This window comes from Artemia franciscana, unplaced genomic scaffold (genome assembly GCF_032884065.1).
Source record: "Artemia franciscana unplaced genomic scaffold, ASM3288406v1 PGA_scaffold_138, whole genome shotgun sequence".
Lineage (NCBI taxonomy): Eukaryota > Metazoa > Arthropoda > Branchiopoda > Anostraca > Artemiidae > Artemia > Artemia franciscana.
The window spans coordinates 213,733-234,072 of NW_027062629.1; the positions used below are offsets into that span (position 1 = coordinate 213,733).

The 20,340-nt window shown below is 35.4% G+C and overlaps 1 protein-coding gene and 1 long non-coding RNA gene across 2 annotated transcripts in view; one reads left to right on the plus strand and one right to left on the minus strand.

Annotated features, from left to right (window-relative positions):
* Positions 1-646: 646 nt before the first annotated feature.
* LOC136041317 (C-type isolectin Sp-CL4-like) lies at positions 647-10,253 on the minus strand. The gene is made up of 2 exons (XM_065725944.1): positions 10,098-10,253; positions 647-1,298 (listed from the first exon to the last, which is right to left on the minus strand). Exons 1-2 carry the CDS (start codon positions 10,147-10,149, stop codon positions 742-744), a joined length of 609 nt encoding a protein of 202 aa, XP_065582016.1. The 5' UTR covers positions 10,150-10,253; the 3' UTR covers positions 647-741.
* An 8,750-nt stretch (positions 10,254-19,003) lies between these two features.
* LOC136041315 (uncharacterized) overlaps positions 19,004-20,340 on the plus strand; it is a 27,571-nt gene continuing 26,234 nt past the window's right edge. Inside the window, exon 1 of the long non-coding RNA XR_010621001.1 lies at positions 19,004-19,241. This is a non-coding gene — a long non-coding RNA (uncharacterized LOC136041315). The remainder of the gene's footprint in view (positions 19,242-20,340) is intronic.

Below are 20,340 nucleotides of genomic sequence, written 5' to 3' on the forward strand. Positions count from 1 at the left end.
TTGATGTACCGATTAGGTCAGATTTTCACTCCACGTGTCAGTTTCCGAAATAATTTTTTACCAGAGGTTTTAGGAAAGTGTACGGTTTACGAGTTGCATTAAAGTTCAAAATAAGCACCGTGTCCTAAGTAGTGTTTATATTGCATTTATTGTACAACAATTGCTTGCCCTTGTACCATTTTGGTCTCTTATTACTACTTCAGATATTAAGGATATACGGAAGTGTTTTATAAGCATACGAAATATTTGCAACGCCTGAAACTCTGGACTAACAATAGCTCCATATCGGTACAATAAGATTTGGCTGTACACTGTCCACGGTGCAGAAACGATATGAGAGATATTGGAAGCAGACTATTGGTGAAAGTACCCATAAGATTAAGTTTGATGATTCCATTGCAAGATTAATCATGTTTGTATTTTTTTTTTTTTTCTTTTTTTTTTTTTTTTTTTTTTTTTTTTTGTCAGTTCTGCCTTGAATTGATTTTGTTGAACAAATCAAATGGTCATTAACAACATTTAAGAGGGATTACGCTGAATCTAATGGTGCGCTTTCCATTAAGGTTCTATCACAATTGGGGGGTATTTTCTCCTTTTTTCAAAATAAGACAAATTTTATCAGGTTCCTAATTTATATTAGGCGAGATTAAACTTAACGATACTTGTATATTGGAAATCACTATAAAATCAATTTCTTTTGATGTATGCATTGATATCAAAATCCCATTTTTCAGAGTTCCGTTATTGTAGTCCACTCAAAGTAGTCCACATCGAAGTAGTCCACTCAGCAGTCCCTTCTCCCGTTATAGATTCTGTTTGTGTGATTGTTGATGGTTGTTGTGTTGTTGGTATTAAAACAGGCATTTCACATAATATCGGTCGTAACTCAGAACATGGACTGTCTCGCCACTTGAACTGCACTGTAAACCATTCATCTTCATGTCCAACGAAATGAACACAATCACTTGCATTGACACCATATGAAGGTGAACCATCGTTCCAGCTTGTGAAGTCCAACTCACTTCCATCTACCCACTCAAAAGTCGAGTTTTTTCTCCTTAGTCCAATCCATGCCCCTCGCCGTAAGTCATCTTGAAACACGTAAATGAACTTATTCTTGTCTTCTGAGTGGAATGAGGGGAGGCTTCCCTTTAGTGCTTCACATATATCCGCGGCAACGTCAAAACGAGAAAAGCTTTCTAAATATCGGAAGCAGCTACAGTCATTTTCATTGCTGCAAACTAAGCTCCATTCATCCAAACAGTAGTCACCATTTTGAGAAACTCCAATTTTGGACTCTGTAAATAATGTCACGTCTTAAAACTTGCGCAAAACAATTAGAGCAGTCATAAAAAGCTTGTTTGACATCATATACAAAAAATTTCTCGGTATTTTTCATAATAAATAATCTTTCTATATCCCCTACTTAGAGATTGTTTGCTCCCTTTCAAAATGTATGCAGCTTTCCTACTGGCTCGACAGTTCAATGGCAATAAAATTGTATTAAAAAAAAAAAAAAATTATAGCCACATATAACGTTTTAAAGAAGTAAATTGAGATTTTTCTCGGGTAAAGCCAGAAAGGTTTTCTGTGCCACAAATAACATCCGCAACATAAATAATATTTTGGTGAAGAAAATGATGATGAAAAAACTTTCCTTATTCAACAAAAGCTCTTCGATCACTAAGAACGAAATTACAAACTAACTTAGATCCTTTTCTTAACTGTAAACCTAATTTTTAGATAAATGCAAGAAGGTCACAAAGATACAAATGAAAATGTAAATATAGTGGAAAACAGAAATAACGTCGCAATAGAAATAAGAGAATATAATATGAATTAATTAAGAGACTTGAAAAAGTGAAAAGAATATTAAATTAGCTGATTTTCATATTTATATGTCTCACCGTAGTGGCGTAATTTGCTATGGGGCGGGGGGAGGCAACTACTCCCTCCAAACATAAGTTTGCCCCCGACGCTCAGTCCCTCCCCCCAGGTGAAATATAGTTTCTGCAAAAAATCTTGTCAAAACTAAGATAAGCCTGCATAATTCAATTATCCAGAAAAACCGATCAGTTTTTACGGCACTTGATATCTACCAAGTGACGTATAGCGATCGCAAATTCTGTCTTTCGGTCGGTCTGTCTGTCTGTCTGTCTGTCTGTCCCGGTTTTGCTAGTTTAGGCACTTCCAGGTAAGCTAGGATAGTGAAATTTGGCAGGCGTATCAGGAACCAGACCAGATTAAATTAGTAATTGTCGTTTTCCTAATTCGATCATCTGAGGGGGGGGGGACATTAAATGGGAAAAATTAGAAAAAATGAGGGATTTTTAACTTACGAACGGTCATCGGATCTTAATGAAATTTGATGCTTGGAAGGATATTGTATTTTAAATACTGACCGGATGCAGTGACATTAGGGGGAGTTGGGAGGGGAACCAAAAATCTTGGAAAACGTTTAGAGTTGAGGGATTGGGATGAAACTTGGTGGGAAAAATAAACACAAGTTCTATATATGTGATTGACATAATGGGAACGGATCCGCTCCCTTTGGGGGAGTTGGGGTGTGTGTGTAAATTCTGAAAAATTAGAAAAATGAGGTATTTTTAACTTACGAATGAGAGATCGGATCTTAATAAAATTTCATATTTAGAAGGATGTCAAATTCAGATATCTTTTTTTAGATCCCGACTGGATCTAGTGTCATTGGGGGGAGGGGGGAACCGGAAATCTTGGAAAACGCTTAAAGCGGAGAGATCAGGAAGAAAATTGATGGGAAGAATAAGTACAAGTCCAAGATATGTGACTGACATAACCAGACAGGATCTGCTCTCTTTAGTCTAGTTTGGGGGGGGGGGAGTAATTTGGAAAAATTAGAAAAAAGGAGGTATTTGTAACTTACAAACGGGCGATCAGATCTTAATGAAATTTGATATTAAGACAAATCTTGTCGTTTAGAACTCTCATTTTAGATTCTGACCAGATCCTGTAATACAGGGGGGAGATTAATAGGAAACCAGAATTCTTGGAAAACGTGAAAATCGAGGTATCTTACGAATGGCATCTTAATGAAATTTGATATATAGAAGACTCTTATTTCTCAGATGCTCCATGTCAATTCGAATCGGATCCGAGGACATAGAGGGTTGGAGGGGGAAACAGAAATCTTGGAAACCGGAAATCCTGGAAAACGCTTAGAGTGGAGAGATCGGGAAGAAACTTGATGGGAATAATAAGCACAAGCTATAGATACATGATTGACATAATAGAAACGGATCCGTTCTCTTTGGGGGAGCTGGGGTTTGTTAATTCCGAAAAAATAGAAAAATTGAGGTATTTTTAACTTAAGAACGGTTGACCGGATCTTAATGAAATTTGATACTTAGAAGGAACTCATTTCTCAGAGCACTTATCTCAAATCCCGATCAGATCTGTTTACATTTGGGGGAGTTGGAGGGGGATACCGGAAATCTTGGAAAACACTTAGAGTTAAGAGATTGAGATGGAAGTTGGTGGATAGAATACGAAAATGTCATAGATACATGATTGATATAGCCGGACTGGATCTGCTCTCTTTGAGGGAACTAGGGGGTGTAGTTCAGTACTTTGGTAAGTTTGGTGCTTCTGGACGTGCTGGAACGATGAAAATTGGTAGGTGTGTTAGGGAGCTGCACAAATTGACTTGATAAAGTCGTTTTCCCCGATTCGACTATCTGGGGGGATGAACGGAGAGAAAACATAAGAAAAATGCAGGTATTTTTAACTTACGAGTGGGTGATCGAATCTAAATGAATTTTAGTATTTAGAAGGACCTCGTGAATCAGAGCTCTTATTTTAAATCCCGACCGGCATTAAGCCTCTTATTTTCCTTTTAAATCAATCTGTCGATTCTTAGAATTTTGCTACAGCTCATACCATATGAACTCTTGGCTCTTCCAACCTCGTCGCAAGTGCCATATAAGCTCTTAGCTCTTGTTTTAGTATTTATTTGCCCTTATGGTTATACGGCTCATTTTCAGTTTTCACTTTCATTCTCAATTGATTTGGGAAAATTTTGTCAGTATCCTAGAGGCAAAGCTGCAGCAAATTGTGCTGGAGCAAAAAGATATATGTGAAACACTAAAGGGAAGCCTCCCTTCATTCCACTCAGAAGACAAGAATACGTTCATTTACGTGTTTCAAGATGACTTAAGACGAAAGGCTTGGATTGAACTAAGGAGAAAAAACTCGACTTTTGAGTGGGTAGATGGAAGTGAGTTTGACTTCACAAGCTGGAACGATGGTTCACCTTCATATGGCGTCAATGCAAGTGATTGTGTTCATTTCGTTGGACACGAAGATGAAGGGTTTACATTGCAGTTCAAATGACGAGACAGTCCATGTTCTGAGCTACGACCGATATTATGTGAAATGCCTCTTTTAATACCAACAACATAACAACCATCAACAATCACAGAGACATAATCTATAACGGAAGAAACGACTGCTGAACGAGCGACTACAGAAGGAAAGGCTTTCTTTCAGTATAATATTTAGCTTTAAGAAAATTAAGAAAAAATCTTATTTTAATGTATTTATATTGTTAATTTAAAAAAATAAACTTAAAGGTACTCAACTGTAAGTGCTAGAGTACCTTAAATTATGCAACTGTAATTGAATGACTGCAGCTAACTTGCATTTTTTCTGCCTAGTTTTGTTGAATCACGCCATAACAAGGAAATGAGAACAATAAGGCAAATTTATAATGATATACTTGGAAATGGTTGAAAGGCCCAATGACTATTCTTCGGAGATAAAATAAACCCCTAAAGCCCCTTGTCCAGAGGATGTTTCTATGGGGATAGGGATTTTTCCGTGAAAGTGGAGCCAGGAATCCTGGCGTTACTTAAAAAATCATCAGAAATTTAACAATTTTTTTTTTCAAATGAAAGTAAGGAGTAACATTAAAACTTAAAACGGAAAGAAATTATAGCGTATGTGAGGGGGCTACCTCCTCCTCAACACTTCGCTCTTTAAGTTTAATTTTTGTCCTTAAATTTATAGTTTAAATTTAAAGTTTAGTTTTAAATTTTACCCTTTTTACACTTTTTACTCATTTTCTTACTCTTAAAGTTTAAATTTTGTCCGAATTCTTTAAAAACGACTCCCGAAACACAACGATCGTTTAATGAACAATCATTAACTTTTTTTTAAAGTGCCGAAAAACTGTAGCATGAAGAGCGAAGTGTTGAGGAGGGGACAATCCCCCTCATATACATGATAATTTCTGTTTGTTTTAATTTTTAAGGTTGCTCCTTATCTTCAGTTGAAAAAGTTGAAGCTTATATAGACTAACATTTTTCTAAAGACAATAGAAAAAGTATGTCAATTAAAGTAAAAGTATATAAAAATGAAAAAAAATATGAAAATAAAAAAATACACAAAACAAAAGCCAACTTACAAAAACTAAGATATAAACTCCCAGCATTCAGTTCTTTTGAGCAATGCCGAAGTGTTCGACGGATATTTTGTAACAATATCAACAGTTTTGAACTTGGTGATCAAACACCTAAATACTTAATGCCTTTAGACTCAGTATTTATAAAAATAACGCATTATCAAAGTAGTTCATTCAAAGTTAAATATTAAAACTAAGATTCAGAAAATGAGGTAGAAATTTTTAAGTTAATATTTTGAATTTAATTTTGAATACTGAAAACCAATATATTTGACACCTTTATGCTTCATAACTGTAAAAAATTGTATATTTTCCAAAGTGACAAATAGATAAATACAATCACTCCCGGAAAAAAATAAATGATAATAAAACACAAAAAGCGTGTCCGTTCAGGGTGAAATACAGAAATTTTCAGTATCCCGGCCAGGGAAACAATTCTTATCCTAGTGGCTTCATATATCAGCTCATGGATACTCTTGCAATACAAGCAAAAGTTGCCGGCATAATTCACCAAAATTGCCCCTTATTAAGTTGTTTTCTTGTGTTTTCTATAATTATACCATCTTTCATGTGTACTAATTACTGCACTAATTACTAAAAAACAAATGCATATTTAGGATCAAACAGTTCGTGGTAACAAACTGTAGTAATGAGCGACCCGGCTCAATAGTAACCAAAACCCTAAAAAACGGCATAGTGTTAGCAATAGCTACATCAAAAGAATCGCATTTTAATGCTAATTTTAAATATACAAGTTTAATCAAGTCTAGTCTTACCCATCAAAAGTTACGAGTCTGAGAAAATTTACCTTATTTTAGAAAATAGGGGGAAACACCCCCTAAAAGTCATAGAATCTTAACGAAAATCACACCATCAGATTCAGCGTATCAGAGAACCCTACTGTAGAAGTTTCAAGCTCTTATCTAAAAAAATGTGGAATTTTGTATTGTTTGCCAGAAGGCAGATCACGGATGCGTGTTTATTTGTTTGTCCTTTTTTCCCAGGGGTGAACGTATCGACCCAGTGGTCCTAGAATGTTGCAAGAGGGCTCATTCTAGCCATTTTATTCAGAATGGTTAAAAAACCTTATAACTATGTCTTTGAGGACGATTTACTCCCCCACAGTCCCCGTGGGAGGGGCTACAAGTTACAAACTTTGACCTGTGCTTACATATAGTAATGGTTATTGGGAAGTGTACAGACGTTTTCAGAGGGATATTTTGGTTGGGGGGGGAGTTTTTGAGAAGAGGGGGGTATGTTGGGAGAGCTTTCCATGGAGTACTTTGTCATGGGGGAATAAAATTTCCATGAAGGGAGTGCAGGATTTTCTAGCATTATTTAAAAAAAACAATAAAAAAATAAATATGAAAAAGTCTTTTCATTTGAAAGTAAGGAGCAGCATTAAAACCAACAAAAATTACAACGCATATAAGGGGATTCGTCCCCTCCTCAATACCTCACTCTTTACGCTAAAGTAATTTCAGTAATTTCAACTATTTATTCTAGGGCCTTTGTGATTCAGGGGTGTTCTTAAGGAATTGGGACAAAACTTAAGCTTTGTTGTAAAGAGCGAGGTACTGCTGAGGGGGTAAACTCCCTCATATACGTAATAAAAACATACGAATACAAAATTTCGTTACGTAAGCTAATTCGTAAGTTACGTATATATTTTACTAATAAAAACGTTTGTAAAAAATTAAATGTTCTAGTTGCCTTTTTAAGTAACCAAAAAACTGGGGGGGGGACTACGCCTCCTCCACTGCTCCTTTTTCCCAAAACCATTCGATTAAAACTATGAGAAAGCCATTTAGCCCAAAAAATAAATACGCAAATTTCGTTTTAATTATTCATCTGCGGAGAGCCAAAATCAAAACATGCATTAATTCAAAAGTGTTCAGAAATTAAATAAAAAACAGTTCTTTTAACTGAAAGTAAGGAGCGACATTAAAACTTAAAACGAACGGAAATTACTTCGTATATGAAAGGGGCTGGGCCCTCCTCAACGCCCCGCTCTTTACGCTAAAGTTTTTTTACTGTTTTAAAAAGTAGAGTTGAGAGAAAGTGTCAAATTTTAGTGTAAAGAGCGGGACGTTAAGGAGGGACCAGCCCCTTTCATATACGAAGTAATTTCTGTTCGTTTTAAGTTTTAAAGTTGCTCCTTACTTTCAGTTAAAAAACTTGTTTTTTCATTTAATCACCATAAAAAGCTGATTCTTTAATTGAATTATATCAATAGTTAGGCTCTTGGACTGTCTTTACTGACAAGAATCGTTATTTGCTTACCATTCATTACTATTAAGAACTTGAATTTTATAGTCGCTCCAACCCAATTATATAGAAAAATGTTTGTGAGAAACCCAAAGACAAATTAGAACTTAAATTTTCCTTAATAATGGTCGAAATGTATTGGCAGGCAGCCAATAATGGGGCACCACAAATTTTTCCTTGGTCTTTCCCTATTCTGCTCTCTTTCCTTTGGTTCCCTTATTATTACTTTGTATTTCCAAATTTCCGGGGGGGGGCATGGCACCCGTGTCCCCTACCGGCACCCATGCACAAAACTACACTCAAATACATACCATATTTAAGTTCAAGGTCAACGGTTTTGCAAATAATCCAGTCTGGTATGGAAAAGACAGATACGAATCAATTAAGTATATAAAGCACTAGATGGACATTTTGAAGTTGGGTAAGATTAAGAAAAAATATCATACAACAAATATAATGCTGATAGTGCAGAGATGAGAAAAATTTCAATGATGGTCAGTGGTCAGTGCCTTCATTAGCTATGAGTAAAAAAAAAATTAAACGAATAGGTAAATACTTCGACAAATATAGCTTTGAAAAAATTAGATGTAAAATGAAGCCAAGAATATCGCCAAATGAGGTTCAAAGTGGAAACAATTTCCAAAATAAAGTAGCCAATTTATTTGTTGTTTTTAGGTATTTAACCGAACGTATATTTTTTTGCTACAATGACATTATCACTCGCGGTGGTGCATCGGCTAATTAATAAAAAGACCCTCTCGTCTATATCCAATGGTTTGTCTCACAATGATTGGTTGATATTTACGCCACTGTTGTCTTCAGGGCTATTCTTTGACATAAGTATATTTTTAAAAGTTGGACATGCTCTCTCCCTAAATGTATGTAGTGCCAATCGTTGAATTGCAGGATTTCTTAATCCATCCCACTAGCCATTTAAGGTGTGTATGAATCGGTAGCCCCTTTCAACTCGTTTCAATTGTTTGTTTTCTGTTTCGTCCGGAAAATGTTTGCATCCAACTAGGTCTTGCCAAAAAAAAATTTAAGATTGATTTCTGCTTATGTTAGAATTACACTTTCATTAAACTATTTTGATGATGACACTATAGGAGGCAATGGGATTTTTCAAAGCCTTTGAAAATGCAATATCATAGAAAAACATCGATAAAACGGAATATTCGAAAGGATGCTGAAATTGTGGGACGCGGATAGTCCTCCCAGTTCCACTACGTGTTCCCATCCGCTTTAAAAACTAGGGATACATGTAGAATGGCACTGTGAATTATGTATTCAAACAAAGTCATTTGTATACCAAGATCTGTAGCAAGCTTATACATATATCTTAGTTCATAACTGCATTCTCTTTCCAGTCACTGGTTACATCTTATATTTTCTTCTGTTTATGTAAATTGGTAAATTTAACAAAGGACCAATTTTGCCCAAAATTAACTTAAGAGAAGCTAGTGATAAACTGGATGTTCGGGGGAATCGTGACAGATAGACCCTCCTCTACGTGCGTGACTGGAATATCAGCTCCTTTTCAAGAGTTCACGAAGTATCTATGTGTGAACAATAGGAAGACATTAAGAAAACCAATTTGTGATACAAAGACACTCGTTATCTTATATGAAGCAGGATGGGCTCAACCCTGTTTGTTAAATCATTGTGAAATAAAAGAACAAAGTTTTCAAAAAGAAGTGATAAAAAACAGCGTAAAACTTGACATAGCAGAAAAGCAGCAAAGATCAGCATATATGACATCTTTAACATATAGAACTGAAATAAAACAAGATATAGTTGTCCGAAATAATTTGCGGCTTCCGCCTCCTGAAATATCTTCGAAGTTGATAATGCAATTTATTAATATTAATGCTTCAAATAATAATGGTAGTGGAAGCATCATAGCAAACAATTTTTTCATTGAAAGGAGTACGAATAGATTTAAAAACAATGCATTCATTTTGCTCACTGCTCACTGCTCAATATTGCATGCTCCTAGATTTTATCTTTATTTTCAACAAATGTTTTTTCTAAATTCTCTATAATATGCTATTTTTCAGATTTGTGTACGCAAAAGTGTTAACACAAACAAAGAGCAATAAAACAAAAGAAAGAGATCAAGAAGATAACACCGATATACCGAGAAAAGGAGGAATTTCTAATTCAACCGCAATAAGTCTCACTAGCCACAAGCAACTGAAATTATTTACAAAATGGGCAAAATTAAATAAATCCAACAGTTCTCAAGTCAATTTCTAGTATATGATTTATCCTAAAACTCTATCATCTGTCGTAACACACACTAAGAAATGGCAACAAAGGACAGTGCTAGCACGTATTAACACGTTTAAACACGTAATTGTTGAAATAATAATGTAGTTGAACCTAAACATACCTGCCCAGGCAAAGGTGAGAAAAGCAAACAAGTAAATAAACATTGAAATCATCTTGAAAGACTGATTTGACAACCATCGGGAGACATAGTTTTGTTATGCATTTTTATCTAAAACACACACTGACGTCAGAGAACTTTATAGGGATGATTTCATGGATCCAATTACAGATCAAATCAATCCTATCCAAAAAAGGTTTAAAAAATTTTTGAAACCTTTGAAAAAGTAAAATAATTAAGCATTAATACGATCTTTTTATCGCTACATTTATTTTTATTCTTTTTAAACCTTGTCTCTAAAAGTAGGGTTATGTTTACAGTTCAGGTTCATATATGGGTATTCTTATGGAGGAATTAAGGGGCAGGAGAAGAAACTTCGAAAATGAAAAAATACAGGTGTTATATGACAAATGCCAGAGACAAGATTGAATCACAAGAATCTTAAAATTTTGGGGGCGGTGCACTAGCCCGAAGTCCCCCCCCCACTTCAGTGTTTGCTTTGTTGACAATATTAGTGGAATATGCATATGTTTAAGCATGGTTTGATTCTTATTTTAGCTGCAATGGTGGATATTTATGAGAAATTAGAGGGATCACAGTCAAATTTCGAAAACTTGAGTAAGGAGGGGGGAGGTAAATTTGAAGTTTTTTCAATTTTCACGATTAAAATTTGAACGAAAATGTATTTTTCAAAGAAAAGACCAAAAAACGAAATCCTTTGAAATCTAGAGGCGATTGTGGGGGGAAGTATCCTTACACCACATTATGAGATCATTGTTCAGCTGGATGTATAATCAAACAGTTCGTGGTAACGAACTGTAGTAAGGAGCGAACCGGCTCAATAGTAACCAAAACTCTAAAAAATGGAATTTTGATACCAATAGCTACATCAAAAGAATCGCATTTTAAAGCTAATTTTTAGTCTTACCCATCAAAAGTTACGAGCCAGAGAAAATTTGCGTTATTTTAGAAAATAGGGGAAAACACCACCTAAAAGTCATAGAATCTTAACAAAAATTACACCATCAGATTCAGCGTATCAGAGAACCCTACTGTAGCAGTTTCAAGCTCCTATCTCCAAAAATGTGGAATTTTGTATTTTTTGCCACAAGGCAGATCACGGATGCGTGTTTATTTATTTTTTTTTTTTTTTTTTTTTTTTTTTCAGGGGTGACCGTATCGACCCAATTGTCCTAGAATATTGCGAGAGGGATCATTCTAACGGAAATGAAAGGTTCTAGTGCCCTTTTTAAGTGACCAAAAAAATTGGAGGGCACCTAGACCCCCTCCCACGCTCATTATTTTCCCAAACTCAACGGATCAAAATTCTGAGATAGCCATTTTATTCAGCATAGTCGAAAAACCTTATAACTATGTCTTTGGGGACAACTTACTCCCCCACAGTCCCCGGGGGAGGGGCTACAAGTTACAAACTTTGACCAATGTCAAACAGTTCGTGGTAACGAACTGTAGTAAGGAGCGACCCGGCTCAATAGTAACCAAAACTCTAAAAAATGGAATTTTGATACCAATATCTACATCAAAAAATCGCATTTTAATGCTGATTTCAAATATATAACTTTCATCAAGATTAGTTAGACCTATCAAAAGTTACGAGCCTGAGAAAATTTGCCTCATTTTAGAAAATAGGGGAAAACACCCCCTAAAAGTCATACAATCTTAACAAAAATCACAGCATCAGATTCAGCGTATCAGAGAACCTTTTGTAGAAGTTTCAAGCCCCTATCTACAAAAATGTAAAATTTCGCATTTTTTGCCAGAAGACAAATCACGGATGCCTGTTTATTTGTTTTTTTTGTTGTTTTTTTCCCCAGGGGTGATCGTATCGACCCAGTCGTCCTAGAATGTCACAGCAGGGCCCATTCTAACGGAAATTAGAAGTTCTAGTGCCCTTTTTAAGTGACCAAAAAAATTGAAGGGCACCTAGGCCCCCTCCCACGCTCATTTTCTCCCAAAAGTCACCGGATCAAAATTCTGAGAGAGCCATTCTATTCACCATAGTGAAAAAACCTAATAACTATGTCTTTGGGGACGACTTACTACCCCGTAGTCTCCCTGGGAGGAGTTACAAGTTACAAACTTTGACCTGTGTTTACATACAGTAATGGTTACTGGGAAGTGTACGGACGTTTTCAGGAGGATTTTTTTTGGTTTGGGAGGGAGAGTTGAGGTGGGGGGGGGGGGTTTACAAGGGAGGATCTTTCCATGGAAAAGCTTCTCATTGGGGAAGAGACTTTCAATGAAGGGGGCGCAGGTTTTTTTTGCATTATTTAAAAAAACAAGGAAAAAATAAATATGAAAAGTTTTTTCTACTGAAAGTAAGGAGCAGCATTAAAACTTAAAACGAGGAGAAATTATTGCGCATATGAGGGGTTTACCTCCTCGTAATACCTCGCTCTTTCCGCGAAAATATTTTTAGTAATTTCAACTATTTATTCTACGGCCTTTGTGATTCAAGGGTCATTCTTAAGGAATTGGGACAGAATTTAAGCTTTAATGTAAAGAGCGAGGTATCGACGAGGGGTGAACTCCCACATATACACAATAAAAATACGAATATAGAAATTCGTTACGTAAGTTAATTCGTAAATTACGTATATTTTTTACTAATGAAAATGTTCGTAAAACAATTAAAAGTTCTAGTTGCCTTTTTAAGTAATCAAAAAATTAGAGGGCAGCTAGGCTTCCTCCCTCTCTCCTTTTTTCTCAAAATCTTCCGATTAAAACTATGAGAAAGCCATTTAGCCAAAAAGAAAATTAATATGCAAATTTCGTTTTAATTATTTATGTGTGGAGAGCCAAGATCAAAACATGCATGAATTAAAAAACGTCCAGAAAATAAATAAAAAAACAAGTTTTTTTAAATGATAGTAAGGAGCGACATTAAAACTTAAAACGAACAGAAATTACTCCGTATGTGAAAGGGGTTTTTCTTCCTCAACGCCCCGCTCTTTACGCTAAAGTTTTTTCCTTTTTTAAAAAGTAGAGCTAAGAGAAAGAGTCAAACTTTAGCGTACAGAGGGAGGCGTAGAGGAAGAAAAGCCCCTTTCATATACGGAGTAATTTCTGTTCGTTTTAAGTTTTAATGTAGCTCCTTACTTTCATTTAAAAAACTTGTTTTTTTATCTAATCAGGATTAAATCAATCAACTATTTTGCTGAATGTGTCTACTTTTTGTTCACCATAATCGTGCAAACTTACTGCATTAAAGATCAGTCTATCTAAGATCTATAATATACGGTTTTGTGCATGGGGGTAGTATGGCATAGATGGGCACTGAGGTTACACCTGAGACTCTAGAGATTTGTCTTTACTACAGACGCTAAAACTCACTAGCATATTATGAACGATAGGCCTACGTCTCATTAGCATATTACAGACGATACATATAGCCTATATTCAAACGGGAACATAATTCATATACTCAGGATGTACTTTTTAAGAGGAACGGATGCAAAGAAGTAGAAATACACGTTCTACTAACAAGTATTTTTTATAAAAGGCCTTGAGAATGCAAGATTATTATCAGTATTGAATTTGATACAAAATGAATAAACTAATTCGAGATATGCCTTCAGCTTCAGATTTAAGTACTTTCGAATTTTTATTTCACATTTACTGGGGAGCACGGGATATCATTGTTTCTCTATTGTCATAATGTATTCATAAACTCTTTTTAGCTACTGAAATTGATGGTCTAATATATTTATGTCCCTTAACAACAATTTCTCCTTTAAGAAATACCAAAATCCAATTTTTCTTTGCACAAAAAATATAAATTCACTTTCCTAGTTCAATGTTCAATAAATGATTTTAAACTAAGCCTTGTTTGAAATTACTTCTGAATACTTAACTCATAGACCCCTCCTATTTTATCAAAAAGCATATATGAAAACTTTTATTGACACTTCTGTCAATAAACGTTCAGAAGCAAAAATTAAGGTTGAAACAAAAATCTTCAAGCTCATTTTAAATTCATCCTTCGTTATAATTTTGTGAGAGTGTGCGCAATAGGAGTCGTTGAGACATTGTAACTGACCCGAAAGAATGAAAAAGAATCTTAACAACTTCTTCCTTAGCAACGAGAGTTTAGCTTGTCCTTTGAAATTATACTATAAGAAAATATAATCCAGAAGGAAAAGGGTGAGTTATCTGAAAAGCAAAAAGGGACTGAGCCCCAGCAATTAGGTATTAATTGGTTTTACCATTCAGAAAAGGATCTTCATATATTAGTCACGTACATGTGGTTTTCCGCTGGTGTACATGTTCAGGTGTTTAGATTGATTATCTTTTTCAGTGAAATTTCTACTTCATTCACAATTGAATGATTTTTGCCGGCACTGGTTTTCGTGTCTTGCTTGATTGTGACTTTGACCGAATCTTTCGTTACGTAGGTCACAGCTGTATGGCTATTCACCAATATGTCTTTAGGTGGTTAGTAAGATTATATTTTGCCTAAAAGCTTGTTTTGAGTTTGTCACACTTGTATAGCTTTTCACCAGTATGTGTTCTATAACGCAGAAGCTTCTGTGACTTTCCTTAAAAATTATGTCACTATCGATGATTACCCTTCTCATTTTGGGACCATCGCTAGTTTTTCATGCTAAGAGAGTAAATATACCTTAATCCTTACTGGACGTCCATAAGGCTACGCTTCCCAAACTACAACAATGAAATGATTTAAGATTCTTTTTAGTTTCAAATTGACTGTCCAGTTTATCAACTGCCTCACTATGACTGAACTTCTGGCTTGTGCAATTGTGCGAGTCAGTGTGGTTCGAACTTTGAGCAAATCAACTATTAAGAGCCTTTTTAGAAATTAAGAATAATTAAATAAGGTTGAGGGCAAATGTTTCAATTGACACCTTAGAACCAGTCGTGGAAACACCATACGAGTACAAAATATAGAGTGCAATAAAATTTCACTATTTTTAGACAAAGGAAAAATGATCATTTTGATACAAAGAAAAAAATGATTACTGATGCTCTCTATTTTATGAATGGATTAAGTTCGGGGTACTTCTACCTTTTGTGACAATATGCTCAATCAAATTTTGATGTTAACTATGGATTATTATGATATTAGATTAAAACAAATTGTGTGTCGCATTCTTTACCCTGCTCCAGTAACGATAGTAATTTATACCTGCAGTAAATCGTGGAAAAATACAATATAAATATTAAATTTTTCTTTCACAGTCTTCATTTAGTCTTGGACCTGTTAAGACTTATTTTCTCTGTCAAAAGGATTAATCTCAGTTTTAACCAGTGGTGAAAAAAGGATTATTTTTCTGAATCAATTAGAGACTGAATCTTGTCAATAGTTACAAATTATTACCAGGGATGAAAAAAGGATTATATATTGAATTAATTAGAGACTAAATTTATTCAACAGCTACAAAATTATTACCTGAATGCCTGATTTGTTTGTGATTATTATCTGATTAGATTGTGATGAAATGGTCTTATAGACGAAATTGGATATCCTCTTCTGGCCAAAGGACTTTTCAGCCTATTTTGTGGACATCTCAAGCTATATCTACCTTTTTAAATCGTGTGAGAATTTTACTTTGGATTTTTTCAGACAACCTACAATCACTTTTCTTGGATTTTTCACTTTTCGAAAAGGTAAGTCATTTAGCCTTGTTTTTGGACTATAATGAAATTTTGAGTATCGAGAATTGAAGTTACGCATTTTTATTGAATTATGTCTGATGCAGACAGCGATAGCAAGCGGTAGGTGGTTGACAGGAAACTGGTTTACTCGCTCGTGCTAAATTTCATACAGAATAATTTCGAATCTTGAATCGAAGATGAAGTGATAATTGAGTGTGCCGTTGATTTTTTTGACAGATCAGTGATTTTTTCTGCTAAGGTGGAATTTTGGAATACAGTTTACAATGATATCCAGCCAACAAAGCGTATTGTTGCTAAGGTGGCGCCAAATAACGTTAAGAATATTCTGATTTGGATATTCCTTGCTACATCATTCGTGTACATACTGAAGTCCCCTGTGTACCAGCGGTATCAATATTCTAGACTAGCTGTGAGAGTAAATAGCTGTGAACAGATGTTAAAAGCTATGTCTTCTAAAATGGTGTCTTACAAAACCAGTTTCCCATCCCTTTCATCTCGAAACGATGAAAATCATGTCATTCAAATTATCTCCACGATTCCGCCTGATCTGAGCATCCTACGAAATGCAGACAAGCTCTGGAACAAGTGTGCGGTCATAAAATCGATTCAATGGGTTAAACCTATTGGTGACAAGTTGATTGTGTCCATCTATAAAACCGCTGCCCCAGAGTTCTGTGTCTCGGCCAAGTTTATCCTTCCAACCTCAATTGTGAAAATGAAAGCTAAAAAGTACTATGGTTTAGTTAAAGGCATTGAAAGTGATTTTGAACTCGCTTTGTTTAAGGAGGTTCCTGGGATCACTGATGCTACTCGTCTTGGCAACGCGAATTCTGTAAAGCTCTGTTTTACGGATGCCAGGTCACTCGACCATGCTTTTAAAGATGGTATTCGGATTGAGTATGAATCAATTCGAGTATCTGTTTTTCATGATCTTCCACGGTGCTGTAACAAGTGCCGTTAACCCAACCACCCACAGGCGGCGTGCAAAAGTTCTTTCTCCAAATGCTCTTGATGTGCTGGTCCTCATGAGGCAACACGTGATTCGCCGTATCAAATGCAGCCCGAATACACAAGCTGGGATGGATCCCATGGTTCTTATAGCCTACGGCAGCCTATTCTACGTGATATTGTTAACAACAGAAAGAAAACCCAAAAACATTAAATGAATAAATTGGACGTTTCCATAGTTTCATATAACCTAAATGGCACCAAGGATAAAGATGACTCAATTGAATATTTGCATTCTATTAATAACATTCTGTGCTTGCAGGAGCATCTGCTATGTTCTTCTTCCGTTAATTTCCTAAAGCGAAGCAAAGATCATTTTTATTTTGTGGTGAATGCTCGACGTACACATGGTCGCCCTTCCGGTGGAGTTGCGTGCATAGTAAATAAAAAACTGTCCCATTTATCTCTGGTATAGTGTTTTTCAGATGGACATTTTTTGACTGTCTGGCTACGCAATACTGTGCTTGTAAACTGTTATTTGCCATGTAGCAAAAATACAGCGTTATTCCTTAATGCTTATGCGAAAGCTTGCACACAGCTGCAGAAGTTACTTAAGAACATTAGTTCAAATGGTCTACGGTGGGTTGTTTTGGGGGATATGAATACTGATGTAAATGCAATTTCCTCACGTTCGGAAATGTTTCTAGACATTTTCCCTAGCCCGTACCGTGTTGTCAGAAATAATATAGGTTACACGTATGTGCATCATACCGGGTCGACATCAAATATTGATCATTGTGCATTAAGTGCCTAGTTTCTTCTGTAGTTCATGTTGACGAAGATTACTGCGACATTGACCACATTCCCATTTCTTTGACACTTTCTGTACCTTCAGTTTCTCATGCTAATGCCCCAAAGAAGAAAAAATGGTTCGAAAAATCAAATTGGGAAGAAGCGAATTGGAGCGTTTATTTAACAACGCTTGCTTTCCTTTTGTGTACCGTGCGTGTGTCCTACCACCTTTTGCAACTTAGTACACCTTGCTCGAATAAAAAACTTGATTTGAATATTTACTATTTAAAAATAGTTTCTTGTTTGAAGCAAGCGGAAGGTGTGGCAGTGCCTCTTGATCGTCGTCGCATTCATACTCGGCAACCAGTGTGGAATACTCACCCAGAGCTTAGGCCTATAAAGCGAAGTTTTGGCTTCGAATTTGGGTAGCGTGTGGCAGACTTCCTTCGCGAAAAATTTTTGAAACTGAGCAGTCAGCAAAGACTGCTTATAAAAAGTATTTCAGAAAAACCTGTCATAGGGGAAAAAATTTCCCTAAGAATAAGAAAGATCGGAAAAATGTTTCTAATAATTCCAAGTTTGATGAATATAATACTCAATGTAATATTTCTTCGTCTCGATGGCTGTCACACTACTCCCAAATTTTCTCGAAGTTAAATCATTCTGTACATTTGGTGCATAGTAAGTTACTAACCATTTAATTACGTCATAACCTGTCATAGTGGCGTGTCTTACCTGTTTCATATGACCTTATCATTAAGTCAGTAAAATGGCTCACATCGAAATCATTTGATATAGATGATATTTCTGTTAAAAATATTCGGCCTGATTCAAAAGAAGTGATGTTTCATTTGCAGTTATTATTTCAAATGTGTTTGGTGAGATCTATAGTTCCTGGTAGTTTCTTCTGTGGAACTGTTACATCAATGTGGAAACGCGGAAAGGATACTTTTGCTTGTTCTACTTGTCGCCCCATTACAATCACGTGTCCACTAAGCAAGATTTTTGAATATGTTTAACTTCCGTCAATCAATAAGAGCGCATTTTATGGAGAAAATCAGTTTGGGGGAATACGTCGTGCACATGCTCACAAGGTGCTTGCGAAGGTTCTACGTCAAGTCTCTCAACGAAATGAGCAAATTAATTTTTTCGTTAGACATTTCTAAGGCGTTCGATAGTATTGTTCATAGTCAAACTTCGTATTCTCTTTTTGTAAATGGTGTAAATATTGCTATTATCTTTGTTTTAGAACATTGGTACAGTTATGCACACTTGCGCTTAAAACTAAATGGGACTCTCATGCAAGAAAATATTATAGTCCATAGTGGTGTACGTCAAGGTGGAGCATTGTCACCTTATATTTTCAAGGTGTGTATTGCTGGGATAATTTCCAAGATCTCTCGGACGGATTTTATGGGGTTTACTGACGTGTCATGTACTGCTTACGCAGATGATATTCTCCTTATCAGTAGATGCAAATCTTCCCTGTTCCGCACAGTTCAAAGGGTTAAAAATAGTTTCCTTGTTATTGGACTAAATCTGAATCTTGAAAAATGCGAGTATATTTGTTTAACGGTACCTTCCCAAATACTCCTCTAAAAATTAAAAATACATCCATTCCCTCTGTTGAAAATTTCCCGTGGCTTGGTTTAACAATTCGTAAAAATATTTTATCCTTCCGCCAGTCTGCAATATCTGAAACTTGTACAAGTGTTAGATTTGGATACTCTAAGATTGCGTCAAATCGATGTAAGTATAATCGAAAGGCTCTGGTATCTTTGTATTTAGTTTTTTGTGATCACTCTGTACTTTATCTATCTGGAACCTTCATTCTACTGAAAAAGAGTGACTTATGTAAACTACGTAGATGTTACCATAAATACTGTAAATACCTGTTTTATCTACCTCTATCGTATTGAAATCGGAGAATAATCCGAAAATATGTAGCTCCCTATATAACTGCAAAACTACAGGAGCTTCATGATAAGTTATTGGCACAAGCATATCGACCCCTTACCCCATATCACGGGCTAATCCGTTTGTTCGGTTGACTTTTTTTCCTTGTTGATTTTGTTGTACTTATTGTGTTTTTGCTTTGTCCTCATCTGTTTGTTCTGTTGATTTTGTTGTACTTATGTGTTGTTTTCTTTTCTTGCGTCGTTTTCTTTTCTGATGTTTACTTCTGCTTTCTCTTTTCTTACTCTACTATCTACACATTGTTTTGTACAGTAGGTTATAAACTAATTGTCATTATTATTATTATATTCCTAGTTTGCAGTATTCCTACATGCGGTTCCAAGGATCCATGTGTGCTATATTCTGTAATAATTATGTGATAGTCCAAATGAATTTTGGAATTTCATTTCTTGCCCATAAGAAAGAAAACTTTTCTCATTTCCATATGTCAGCTTTTCAAGGGTCAAACTTGAGAAATTTCACATTTTGACAAGCCCATTGGCTCACCTCAAAGGCAAAGACTGTGAGTTGTCAGAATGTATAATTTCTAAAGTCTTAAACTTGAAACAAAAACAAAATATAAACAAAATCTGAATTCAAATAAACAAAATCTGAAATTGACTAAATATTGAAATTTTGAATTTTAAAGCGTTCGAGAATAGGAATTGGTGTGAGAAAGAGAAAATAGATTTTTTTTTTCACCCTGAGAAATAAAATGTTAGGCTCTTGCTACACAGTTATGTACTGGGAATTGAAAAAAAATAGTTTGACATGACCAATTAAAGACCATTGTCAATTAAAGACCAGTTAGAAGATGCTGATTAGTTTTGACAGTGTCACTCCAGATAATTCTTTGTTTTACTATAAGTTGTGGGATATATCATAATGCTAC

Bases quoted from the DNA above. Each gene is read 5' to 3' on its own strand.
- LOC136041317 (XM_065725944.1), bottom strand. From the start codon at position 10,149: ATGATTTCAATGTTTATTTACTTGTTTGCTTTTCTCACCTTTGCCTGG. The intron at 1,299-10,097 runs GTATGTTTAGGT...CATTATTTACAG, and splicing joins TCTCACCTTTGCCTGGGCAG to AGTCCAAAATTGGAGTTTCT.